Below are 13,060 nucleotides of genomic sequence, written 5' to 3'. Positions count from 1 at the left end.
GATGATGAATCCAATATCACATTTTATCAGAATAATGCCACTCTTCATGGTGGAGCAATTTATGGAGAGCTGAAACTAAATAACCATAGCAAAATTCTATCTTATATCACAGCAATTGATTTTGCTAATAATACTGCATTTACAGGTCAAGACATTTACATGAATATACAACCATCATGTGATGAGACCTGTTTAAATAGCAGCATAGTTGGGTTAAACATTACACATAATAATCCTCCCCGTAATCTAGCTTTGTACAATCCAGCTACATGCATTAACAAAACCACTGTAGTGAATGACTGTAAAGCCTACCTTGTCAGTAACATAATGCTTGGTCAAAACATTAAAATCAATGCCTGTGTACTAAGCTTTTATGATGAACCTGCTGGAAACATAGACTTCACAGTTAGTGGTGGAAGTCAGAATCACCATCTTGATGGAACTCAATTTTTACCAATAGCTTGTAAACTATTTGAAGGCATTAGTGTAATAGGCAAAGAGATTTCAAATAAAACTAATTTTTCAATGACCATTTCATCATATACAAACAGTAGATCAGAAGCGTCAATCACACTGGTAACAGAATTATCTCCATGCCATCATGGCTTTGTTTATGATAACACTGCTCAAAAGTGTATATGCTATGACAACAGCGACACTGTCTCTTGTTCTGGTAGTACATCATCTATCAAAAAGAGTTACTGGTTTGGTGAAGTAAATGATAGAACAACAGTGACAGTTTGTCCCAACAACTATTGCAATTTTTCCTGTTGTGAAACTGCTAATGGATTTTATCAGCTATCACCAAATAGAGTAACTCAGTGTAATATGCACAGGTCTGGTGTTGCATGTGGCAATTGTCAGGAATACTATACCCTTCCATTTGATTCTGCAAAATGTGTTAGCATTAACCAGTGTACAACTGGACAGACAGTACTGATAATCATGTTATCAATGATATACTGGATAGTCATAGTTATACTATTGTTTATTGTGACATACTATCAAGTTGGGATCGGATATTTGTATGCTATTACCTACTATTACAGTATGTTGGACATTCTTCTAGATCACAACCTATATGTATCACAAGGACTGTTTATAACTATTGGCATAACATCTAGTATTGCTAAACTTACTCCACAGTTCCTAGGACAGCTTTGCTTGGTTAAGAACATGAGTGGAATCGATCAACAGTCAATTCACTACGTGCACCCGCTAGCTGTTACAATTCTCGTGGCAATAATATGCCAATCAGCAAGAATGTCTTACAAGATTTCAGCATTTATAAGTAGGGGAATTATCCATGTAATATGCTTTCTTTTGTTGCTGTCATATACTTCTGTAGCCACAACTTCATTGCTGCTGTTGAGATCACTAACATTTCATGATGTGGATAAGGTTTACACTTACCTGTCACCTGACATAGAGTACTGTCATGGTCGTCATCTACCATATTTTATTGTAGCAGTGTTATGTACGCTGATGATTGTGATTGGTCTACCACTTCTGCTCCTACTTGAACCATTCCTTAACCACAAGATCAACTTCACCAGGGTGAAGCCATTACTGGATCAGTTTCAAGGATGCTACAAAGACAAGTATCGGAGCTTTGCTGCTTATTACATGATTTGTCGACTGGTGTTAATTTCAATAATCATCCTTTATCCTTCCAACAACAATACTAGACAGGTTTTACTGCTCATTACTAGTTTACTGCTAGCATTGATACAACTAATCATAAAACCATACAAGAGTGAAACTCTTAATAACTTTGATGGGATAGTGTTGCAGATAATGATCTTAGCTTCAACAATGTCAATTTTCGGCAGTTATGGTACCAGAGTGCTGTTAGTAGTTACTATCATTTTAGTAACTTTACCATTAATAGCCTTCATTTCAATGCAGCTGGTGGTGAATAAAGAGAGCATAAAGAAGATTATTGCATGTCGAAGAGTTAAGCAGCAAGTTAATATGGGCAATAACACTGAAGTAAAAATAAGTGATGTTACCATTACCATCAGTGATGAAATGAGAAAAAATGCTACAGTATGTGTAATGTAAGTAACAGATATAGCTACTTATAAATGTCTAATTTAAAGTGGTTAGCTAGGAAATTATGCACACAGTATACTTACACGGTTTTACTTAACATAAGATTTAACTACAACACGTTGTCCATATAACTTTACTGCTGGTCAGTCTACTTTTCTTTCTGAACTAAGCTTTAATTGTGCAAGTGTAAATGCTTGGAAAAGACATGCTCTTTATTTTCCTTAGTGAAGTGGAAATGGCTCATTGCATCTGTGAACAAATTTATTTCAAACAGTTTCTCTGCATCAATGAGATTGAAACTCATTCTTATATAAATACAAACAAAACCAGTCAGCCTTTTCTGATATTAAGTTTGCTAACTCATATCTTTAATGAATCTCATTAAAACTTGACAAATAATTGTGCTATATGCAACTGCTACCCTATTCACAGGACAAGATATGATTTGTTAAGAAGTACACTATTTGGAAAAATATAAGACTGGTTTTGTCAGACTGTATCACATATAAAATAATATAAAATGTGTGTGTGCGTGTGTGTGTGTGTGTGTGTGTGTGTGTGTGTGTGTGTGTGTGTGTGTGTGTGTGTGTGTGTGTGTGTGTGTGTGTGTGTGTGTGTGTGTGTGTGTGTGTGTGTGTGTGTGTGTGTGTGTGTGTGTGTGTGTGTGTGTGTGTGTGTGTGTGTGTGTGTGTGTGTGTGTGTGTGTGTGTGTGTGTGTGTGTGTGTGTGTGTGTGTGTCACTGTGTCTGTCTGTCTGTATGTATGTATGTATGTATGTATGTATGTATGTTTGTAAGTATGAATGTATGTACGTACGTACGTATGTATGTATGTATGTATGTATGTATGTATGTATGTATGTATGTATGTATGTATGTATGCATGCATGTATGTATGCATGCATGTATGTATGTATGTATGTATGTATGTATGTATGTATGTATGTACGTATGTATGCATGTATGTATGTATAGTGCATGCATGACATTGTATAAAGGTACATATTTATTTTGCCTTTATTTTTTTACATTTAGACATAACCCTGAGATTGTTGATGATACTACTTATTATCGAGAGTCATTCATGGAAGCGATGAATGAAATTGAAGACTTATAGGACATCAATAGTAGTAAACACAATTTATATATTGGTGACAAAAGATATAATTATTTAGAAATTTGTTTACTTGAGATTGCAGAAAACATAGAAATTTTAGGGAGTGTACTAAAAGCTGACAAATTGCTGTCTGTTAGGCCACATTAATTTAATTATTAGTTTCTCATCCCTGCATGCATCGCCATTTTTTCTACCTCATCAAGGATTTAAGGCACCACTAGTGGCTGAGTGCAGCAATTCAGCACCCTTAAAGTTGGTACCTTGCTAGAGCAGTCGAAGAAAACTGCATTCTGGGTCATTTTAGCTAGTTAATTCAGCTGTTTAGTTAGTGAAAAATAAAACCCGCCTTCCCGAACTGACATTTTGAACACAGGAGGATGAGAAACTAATAATTAAGTTTATGTGGCCTTACATGCTGCAATAAATAATGTATTTAAAACACTGTAAAGTATAGTTATGGTTCTGTTTTTACAACTGTATTATTGGCTTTGCACATGATGTTAAGCACAATATTATTGATTTTTTGGACATGCTGAAAATACCATAGGGCGCAGTGTAGTGTGTCATGCCCACCATGCCAGTCTCACTACGGTGATCCAACACTAGTACTGTTGTTGCTACCAGCATCGGTTACAGTAATTTGGCAGCATTGGACTGGTGACAGTAAGGGTTTCTAACAAAATTAATAGTTTGTTCTGTGGTATGACAAAAAAGTTAATATTGTACTATAGAGATGGAATTTGAAAGTATCAATGCATTCCCTCAAAAAAATGATACAGTGAAAACCGGTATTGTAAATAATAAAAGCAGTGTATAATAATATTATCAGATTTTCTTAAAAGACAGACTTATTATATTCTTTTTAACTTTGTGGCAATACTAACTCAATAATCTGATTGTAAGCTGGAAATTGCATTATTGTCAACAATCTTTACGCTAAACACTGCTATGTATGCAATACAATTACAATATATGTCAATACACTTGATATAACAACATTTCATGATGTATCATACAGTATCAATGCCTGTATCACTGTCTATGTGACTGGGCCTGCAAAAACAGGGCATACAGGTACAAACTACACCCTGTCACATAAAAGATCATATCTCAGTATTGGAACAGAATATTTGCATTCTGTAACTTGCATCAGAAAGCCAAGTAAATGCTTACTGATTGTTAAAATTTCATTGCCACAATAGTATTTTGGTATAAAAAGTTATGAGTCAAGGGAACGTGAAAAAGTAGGCAAAAATCATGTGCCCACATGCCCTGTTTTTGCAGGCCCAGTCACATATTGATATTGTAACATCTCTATCATGCTTTTTAGATCCATTTTTAGTGCAAATCCCACCTCTGTTGGTGGTTCCTATCAATAGTCAAGAGATCCATACGAAAGAAGTAGAGGACTGATTTTTGTGTACAACAATTTTCAGGGCTTTTCTGTATGTTCACATGGCACCAAGCACAATATCCAGTCTCATACATTTGATACAGATAAATGTTGATTGGTGTTGATAGTCAAACATTCCTTTAGAGAACAGACTGAGGTGTTACTCCCCAACTCTGTAACATTTTCTGCACCTAACCAATTTGTATTGCTCATTTAGCTGTTTCTTGGGCTCTTCTTACTAATAGCCTAGCTATCATTTATCAGTACGTGCATTCTTCAGAAACGATTTGTGTGTGTGATATATATACCATTTCAACTACCAAGCATGGGGGTTTATCAGAAAGTATTTGTACATGTGCACCATGCTCAATTGGCAATACTGGAGCTTGCTCATGATCAGGCTTGCCCAAATAATCTGGAATGTACCATTTACAGAAAAATATAAAATATCATTCAAGTTACAATATTTTCAGAATAGTGAAAAGACCATTAAACAAAAGTTAATGCTAAAAGCGAATATGAAATACATTGAAAAATTGTGGGGCTTGCAAGACAATGTTCTCAAACTCAGTTTCAGATAATCGTTGATCATGATCAAGATCAGATTCTTCCATGATCCTGTCTGTTATAATGCTTATCTCTTGTTCTGTCAGTTGATCGTTATCTGTACCTTGATCAGTAGGACCAGTAGGTTGACCCCTTGATTTACTAGTCATCAATGTAACTATGTTGTAAAGATCATCTCTACCGATAAACCCGTCCTTGTCTTCATCATACATCTTAAAGGCATACTCTAACTTTTTATCACGAGATGCCTGTTCACTAAAGATGAAAACCATGTCTAGAAAATCCTCAAAAGATAAAGAGTCAACTTCAACATCATCTTCTTCTTCACCATCAACTGTCTTAGCAGCAAAAACTTGGCATATGCGATGATTAAAAGGATTCTCTTTTAGTTCAGGCATTGCTTTAATTTGATCAAAACTGACTTTCACTCTGTGTGACTGACCCTTCTCAATTTTATCCTGTGTGTCACACAACTTGTAGAACTTGTCCCACAAGCGTAGGATCTCTCCTCTAGAGAAGGTTGTCATCTCTTTGTAATCTTCCAATTGTTCTTCTGTCAGTACACTACTGCTTCCACCCATTGTGTGCTACTGTACCTATACAACAAATAATAATGTATTTACATTGACAATGCTATATATAGTACACTAAACATCAATAGAAAATGTGAACATGACATTGTGATCTGGTCTGACAAAACCAGCCTTAAAACCTTCCCAAATATTTCTGAATTTGATAATGCAGACATCTGAGCAATGGATTTGGTGAATACAATGATGCAAGTCACAACTCAGTATATCATTGTGTTCATAAGTTACACACAACTTTAGTAAGGCATCTGTACAGTTTGTTTTCTATATGCTTCAGTGCTGTATTCAGATCAACCTTTAGTTCATAGGGCCGTAACTCCAAAAGTTCTAGGCATGTCAGACTGAAACTTCATCAGAGCATATGTACACTTGGTTCAGTAGACTGCAAAAGTAATATGTATAGTAAGGTATTTTAAGTTCAATTAGGAATCATAAAAATAAAAAAAAGGAGTGAAACAAGGAAGGTTGCATGCGCAGATACACTAGTGGACATTTATTCAATCCCTACTTCAGTCTATGCCAATCCTTGTACTTGTTTGTTTACTTATGTAATTATGACTGTTGAACTTGGGAAGTAGAATTCTAGGAAAATGGGAATGGGATGGGATCAGAAAGCAGGAAAGAGAACAACCATTGGAAAATGCCTGATAAAGGTCATCATGTCAATATACAGGTTGGATTTTGCAGCACAATGCTTTTTTTTAGTATTGTTAAATCTTTTACTAAAACGTGCGAAGTACTCTAATAGAGCAATCAACTGCATTAAACACTCTGTCAACAATGTTCGTTAACCACACTGTGGACCTGCATTTAAGGCCTGCTAATTGATGGATTATAGCTGTCATATAGATTAGACATATAGACTAGTTAACTCATCAACAGTGAAAGTTATAGCTACTCCTTTAAAAACTTCAACTATTTAACACAAAGAGGTTTTCAAAGCATTCTAGTTTCTTGTTAACTAACAGTGCCTATTACAAGCTTTGTGAACTGCTTCTGCTGCTTCCAGATAAGAGGTATTATGATGGGATATGTAGCAGTTGCTAGTCAGGCTGAAATGGCTTCTCCCATTGCTATTTAGCTATAATGTTATTAGTGTCGTTATTAAAGCCACCTTAGCTTGACACATACTGTATATGGCTGTTACATACCCCCATGATGTGACTTTTATCCTGAGGTTGCAGGTACAACTTCCTGTTTCTATATGCAGGTACTGTCAGTTTATTAGACTGCTTGTAAACCTCTTCATGTCCAATGGTTAAATCTTTCAAAAAGGGTATGGTTTTAGGGGAGTAGCTAACTTTCAGTGTTGATAACTTAGCTAGTTAATTTATGCTCCATTAATTCACAGACTTTCAATGCAGATCCCTGGTGTAACAATACATCAATTCTTGACTGCTCTATTAGAGTATTTTATTGCATTAACTGCTCTATTAGAGTGTTTCAATTGTATCAGTAGAAGAATCCAAAACTGCTGCAAAGAAGCATTGTACTGTAAAATATAGCCTTTAGGTTGGCATGATGACCTTTATACGGCATTTTCCATTCGTCGTTCCTGTTCACACCCTCTTAGAATTCTACTTACCCATTGAATCTGCACATACTGCACCAAAAGAAAGAACAGTGTCAGACTTAATGTTTTCATTTGAATGCATGCCCCAACTATCAATTACTGAAAGTGAATCGACCAATACACTTCGTTTTCAGCTTCATTACACAGCACAACAAAATTAATGAAGAACAGAATGAGACGTGCCTCTGAAATCAATGTACAGACAATTACCAATACAAATGTAGGGAGGCCATCATGCACACTATTACAAATCAACATCTCAATTGTGCTATCAGCTAAAAGAAATGGTACAAAAAAGGATGACAAAGAGTCGATGACACGTAAATTGCACGTACTGTGGTATGCCAATAGGCACCTGTCAGGCTGAAGCACAATGTGTAATTCTGAATGAGCTGTCGATGGGTTAATTAGTTAAGCGTGCATATGTGTATAAACATGTACTTTTCACAAGTTATTAGAAAGTTATAGAAACACATAGTCTTACGAATCATGTAATTGAAAAGGGCTCTGACATATTTTACCACTACTTTTTTCTTTTAATACTTTTTCACCACCACCACTTTACTAAAATAAAAACTTTCCAGAAAAATAAAAAAAAATACATGCTTGTCTGGCTGTGTACCTTCAGTGTTGGGCTGGTACTTTTAAAATGTAATATGTTACTTACTACTTGTTACTACCACTGTGATAAAACACATTACTTCAGTTTAAAAATTACTTGAGGTATTTCGTTAGGAATAATATTACAGTAACGTGCTAGTTAAGTAACATGTCACTACTTTGTTAGGTAATAACATTACAGTAACGTGCTAGTTAAGTAACACGTAACTACTGGGTTAGGTAATAATATTACAGTAACATGCTAGTTAAGTACGCGTTAGTACTTCATTAGGTAATAATATTACAGTAAAATGATAGTTGAGTAACGCATTAGTGCTTCGTTAGGTAATAATATTACAGTAACAAGTAGCATTGCTATTAGTAGCATAAGAAATGTAGCGCATTATATAACCCAACATTGTGTGCCTTATGAATGCCATGGAAAGATAAGGAGCAAGACTATTAATAGGCACCACCATTACATGCAAAGCAATTCTCAACAGCTAATACATTGCTTACCATATAAAGGAATCTATCGTCCTGAAAGAAGTGTCCATAATTTGTTTACTGTACATATACATAAGAAATGTTTTGCACTTTTCCTATCGGCCTGCCACAGAAAAATCGGTCCGGGTAAAATGGGTATGGCTGGACCGATTTTGGATACCGATACTGGTCTGGCCGCACTGATTTTGGTTGATCAAGTTTAGTCCAGCCGTAACATTTTGGCATCCAAAATTGGTCCGGCCTGACAAAAAGTGGTTCGGGCAAGCGCGAATTCTACAAGATGACTCCATGGTCAATAGCATGTGTAGCTAGCTATGTATAGCTACTAATGTGGCAGTGAAGTATTGTTCTACAGCACTGGGTATATGGTAGAATTGTAAATATTTGGTGTCCGGAACCACTGCATGGCTTGCAAACTATAATATTACGAGTAGTGTAGTTTCCCGAGCTGATTTATGGAAAATGTGGCATCTTAGTAACTAGAAACTAAATGCCATGTCATAGTTATGTATAACATGGCCTTGTAGCAACTCATACATGCAATATTTACTAAAAATGATACTAATACTAATCATGAACACTCTTTTGTTATTAACAAATTATTTGCATATATCAATATGAACTAAGTCCCTGCATTGCATGCCAATCAGGTTCCAATACTACTCCCAGTCTATCACCTTACAGTATGCGTTGATGAATTTATCAAAGATAATGAGCAGTGTTAGCTATCACCAGGCAAAGTACAGTGCATCCTTGCTTATACGAACCTCAGATATCCGAACATCTCGATTATCCGAACGCCAAACGTGACCGTTCTATTAGAGTATTTTGTCATCAGTGTGCATTCTATTACAGTAAATGACTGTTCTATTAGAGTAGTTGAACGAAGCTCTGTATAATAAATCAATGGGCTTCAGTTATCCGAACAATTTCACTTATCTGAACACTTTTGGCTAACTATAAGAGCAAAGCTGTTCGGATAACTGAGTAGTTCTAGAAGGAACAAATGAGCTCTGCTTTACATTTACATCTTTTATAATTGCTGGCAAATCACCCCATAGGGTTGTGACATAATATTAATGCGACCACCTCAAACTAGGTAAAATTTTTAAGTAGACATACAAGGAATATTACAGTTATAATCTTTAAGGTAATGTATAACCTTTAAGGTAATGTTTATTCCTGTGGGGCAAGTGATCAGTAGGAGATTATACTTATTCAATGGAGCAAACCTAAACTATCATCTCCTACATATCACATAGAACAGAGAGGAATGTGTACTATGTGCACAGGTGAAAATTAGTAAAATTGTAAAGTTGATTAAGTAGTGAAAAGGGAATATTATAGCTATAACCTTTAAGGAAACGTTTATTCCTGTGGCTACATGTGATCAGTAGGAGGTGATAGTTCACATTTAGTTACTGCAAACCTAATATAAGCTATCATCTCCTACATATCACATACATCAGAGGAATGTGCAGTATGTGCACATGCAGTTGTTACAGGTGTATTGTTCTAATCACTGGTGTTAACTCATGATCGGAAATTATATGTGCACTAGAGCTATCATGCTACTGTCTGCTTTACTGTACACGCTAAACAATAACAGTTACTTAGACCCTTTTCATGTTTATTATGTGCATCAACACTGGTAGCACTGGCAATGCATCACCACCTGAAAATTAATTTTAAACCTGTAATGGGTGGAGTAATTAATGGCTTGTTTCTACTACTGAACACTACATTTCTCTGTTACAAGCAGCTGCCAACAGTGTTAAGGTACAACAACTACATAAAGAGTCTAAATAACTTACTACTTCAGACCACTAAGTAATTTAGTAATCCTTAGGCCCTGTAGTATCGCCACGACACACGTCCATCCAGTTACTAAATTACTATTATGTAGGCTACAATTTGCGCTCCTCTGAAATTTATTATGGTTCAAATGTACCTAACTTAGAAATCACACCCTAGCATATCTTCTTTATTTGGCTGTACAGGCTCTGCCTTATGTGTACGTCCTGCAAGTTGATAATAAATAAAGGCAGTTGAATTAAGTTACAACAAATAAAATTCATGAACTTACAAAGGTACCTATATAGCTAGTACCTTCAGGTACCATTCTTATATTCTTATACATCGCTTACCATATCAGTAAAGGAATCTATTGTCTTGAAAGAAGTGTCCATAATTTGTCTACTGAACATATACATCTGAAATGTTATGCACTTTTGCTATAGGCCACAATCTAATATTCAATAACTGCCATGACTTGTCAGCAAATCATTTGTCTACACACATTTTCAGTATGATTTTGGTGTATATTACACATAATGAACCATTAGTAATGCACCACGTTGTGTAATGCAATCCTCAGTTTTATGCATTTCATCAAACTACGTAAATTTATGGATGGCAGCTACTGTCTTCAGACCCTGTTTGATAGGCGGTAATTTGTGTGAAACATATACTATCTCGTGATGAAAAATGGCACAGGCTTTGATAGCTGAGCAAAGTAAAGGTGCTCTACTACAGGGCATGTCACAAAGGGAAGCAACAATTTAAGCACTAAGAATATGATAACACTCAGAAGCATGAGACAGCTGCCAAGGCAGGCTAAAAGTTTGCATAGAAGCTCATCATGACCATGCAATAGAGAATTTTGGGAAATAAAATATGAAGACAGGTTGACTATGTTACAAGGCTTCCAATTGATTATGTATAGACCCGATCAGAGCGTCAAGATTTTAAAAAACTATGTATATACACTGAAACCAGTTAAGTAATAAATTAGATGGATGTTCTATACCATGACTGCCCTGAAAAAAATTTGCTAGTAGAACTGGACTATCTCCAACCACCAAGTTTACCAAATCCTAACTGTTCTCTAATCTATTATCTGATATGAGCTCTTGTGTAGAAAAGAAGTTATGTAGGGAGAACTATTTATGTCCCTCTGAAATGTTATGATTCACATGTGAATAAGTACCTTACAGTTAAATTAAAACACCCTAGCGTATCTTCTGCAATGACTTTATTTGACTGTACAGGCTCTGCCTTAATTCTGTGTTTGTCCTGCAGTGCCTAACTGGTAAAGTTGGTTATAAATAAATAAGTTGATAATACTAAACACTGGCTGCCACAATTTGAAGTTACAACAAATTAGAGTTCATGCACTTACAGTGGTACCTCCGTGGCTCTGCCTATCTTGTACATGGTTGATTAAGTCCCTATTTAGCTCAGGACAGTACCAGTGGTAGTACAGCATCAACCAGCTTGTTATAAAAGGGACAGCCAGTAGTGAAGTGTGAGGTACACAAGATTAATAATCATACAAAGTCTTGCATGGCCAGACCGCTTTTTTCTCTTTGTCATTGGGTAGGGAGAAAAAAGAGTCTGGTCTGGTTAGAATTCCACACTCTTCTTGACACTACCCAAATACTTGGATAGTGTTAACCAAAGAAAGCAAGTGGCTACTATTTACAGATGCATCATATTTCTTTGGTTAACACTACCCAATTATCTGGGTAGTGTCAAGATGAGTGTGGGATTTAGTCTTGTGTAGCCAGGCCCTTTTCTTTCTTTTGTATGGGGGCGGGAAAAGAAAAGGGTCTGGTGAACATAGCATAGCATCGTCGTTGTGCTATCCCGAGATTGTGTGGATTATACTGCACAGCTTTTGGATTGTTGTTTGGTGCAAATGACGTGATCTGCTGCATTTGCGTCCTGTTACCATAGATATTTCAGTAGTAGCTATGGTAGCAGGATGCAAATATTAGCAAATCACGTCACTCGTGCCAATTAACAATCCGGAAGCTTTTCAGTAGAATCCCCACAATCTCGGGATAGCCCAACGACGATGCTATACTACGTTCACCAGACCCTTTTCTTTCCCGCCCCCACACAAGGGTCTGGCTACGCGAGACTATGTGGGATTTGAACTGGACCAGACCCTCTTTTCTCCCTAGCCAATGACAAAGAGAAAAAAAAGTGGTTTGGCCACGCGAGACTAGCTATATCATACAGGTGTTACATTGACATTTCTGATGTACTGTTTTCCACAATGACAGGACAAAATCCATCTGTGTGAAGGCGTTGGCGAGAACCATCTAGCCAGGGGGGAAGGATTCTGCTCGGGATTCGGTGTAGCGAATATTATAGGCTAAGCCTTTTGGTGCAACCCTGTCTTTTGAGACAAATTAAATAAATATGGGCGTGGCAAAGGATACATTGTTGATGCACGTATTTAAATCGTGATGGATATGAAATAATATTCTTATACTGTGTATTACACAAAAAGTACCTCGACTGTCGTAATAATCATCGACCAAAGTTACTTACCACTGAATCAACCGCTATGTACAGGTAAAAAAATCAAATACCACAATCGAATTGGCAGATCTAGATCTATTTATTTACGTCTGGGATTTCTGTGTTTTTCCTATGAGTATCATCATAGTTTGACATTCTGTGATGTGATATTCAGAGTAGTAGTGGATTAATAAGGTAAATTTACGTATGACGCTTTGTTATGCCATTCATCAGTGAGTCCTGCTGGCATAGATCTTCCGCGCCCTCCTGTGGAGACTGTGGAGTAGCGGCTAGCTACTTCAGTGCATGTAGTACTAAAGAAAAATCTAGAAGGACAATTCTCGTTAG

At 36.4% G+C, this 13,060-nt stretch overlaps 1 protein-coding gene and 1 pseudogene across 1 annotated transcript; one reads left to right on the top strand and one right to left on the bottom strand.

The window, feature by feature from the left end:
* Positions 1-111: 111 nt before the first annotated feature.
* On the top strand, positions 112-3,218 carry LOC136245319 (uncharacterized). Its single transcript, XM_066036805.1, has 2 exons — positions 112-2,060; positions 3,090-3,218. Exons 1-2 carry the CDS (start codon positions 160-162, stop codon positions 3,169-3,171), a joined length of 1,983 nt encoding a protein of 660 aa, XP_065892877.1. The 5' UTR covers positions 112-159; the 3' UTR covers positions 3,172-3,218.
* Positions 3,219-5,016: 1,798 nt separating this feature from the next.
* Positions 5,017-12,802, bottom strand: LOC136245303 (calcium and integrin-binding protein 1 pseudogene; annotated as a pseudogene).
* Positions 12,803-13,060: the final 258 nt, after the last annotated feature.

The sequence above is a fragment of the Dysidea avara genome, chromosome 2 (assembly GCF_963678975.1).
Source record: "Dysidea avara chromosome 2, odDysAvar1.4, whole genome shotgun sequence".
In the NCBI taxonomy this organism is placed as follows: domain Eukaryota; kingdom Metazoa; phylum Porifera; class Demospongiae; order Dictyoceratida; family Dysideidae; genus Dysidea; species Dysidea avara.
Note: the sequence above shows the minus strand (reverse complement) of the source record. Positions and strands in the feature narration are given on the sequence as shown.

Bases quoted from the DNA above. Each gene is read 5' to 3' on its own strand.
- LOC136245319 (XM_066036805.1), top strand. From the start codon at position 160: ATGAATATACAACCATCATGTGATGAGACCTGTTTAAATAGCAGCATA. The intron at 2,061-3,089 runs GTAAGTAACAGA...TTTTACATTTAG, and splicing joins AATGCTACAGTATGTGTAAT to ACATAACCCTGAGATTGTTG.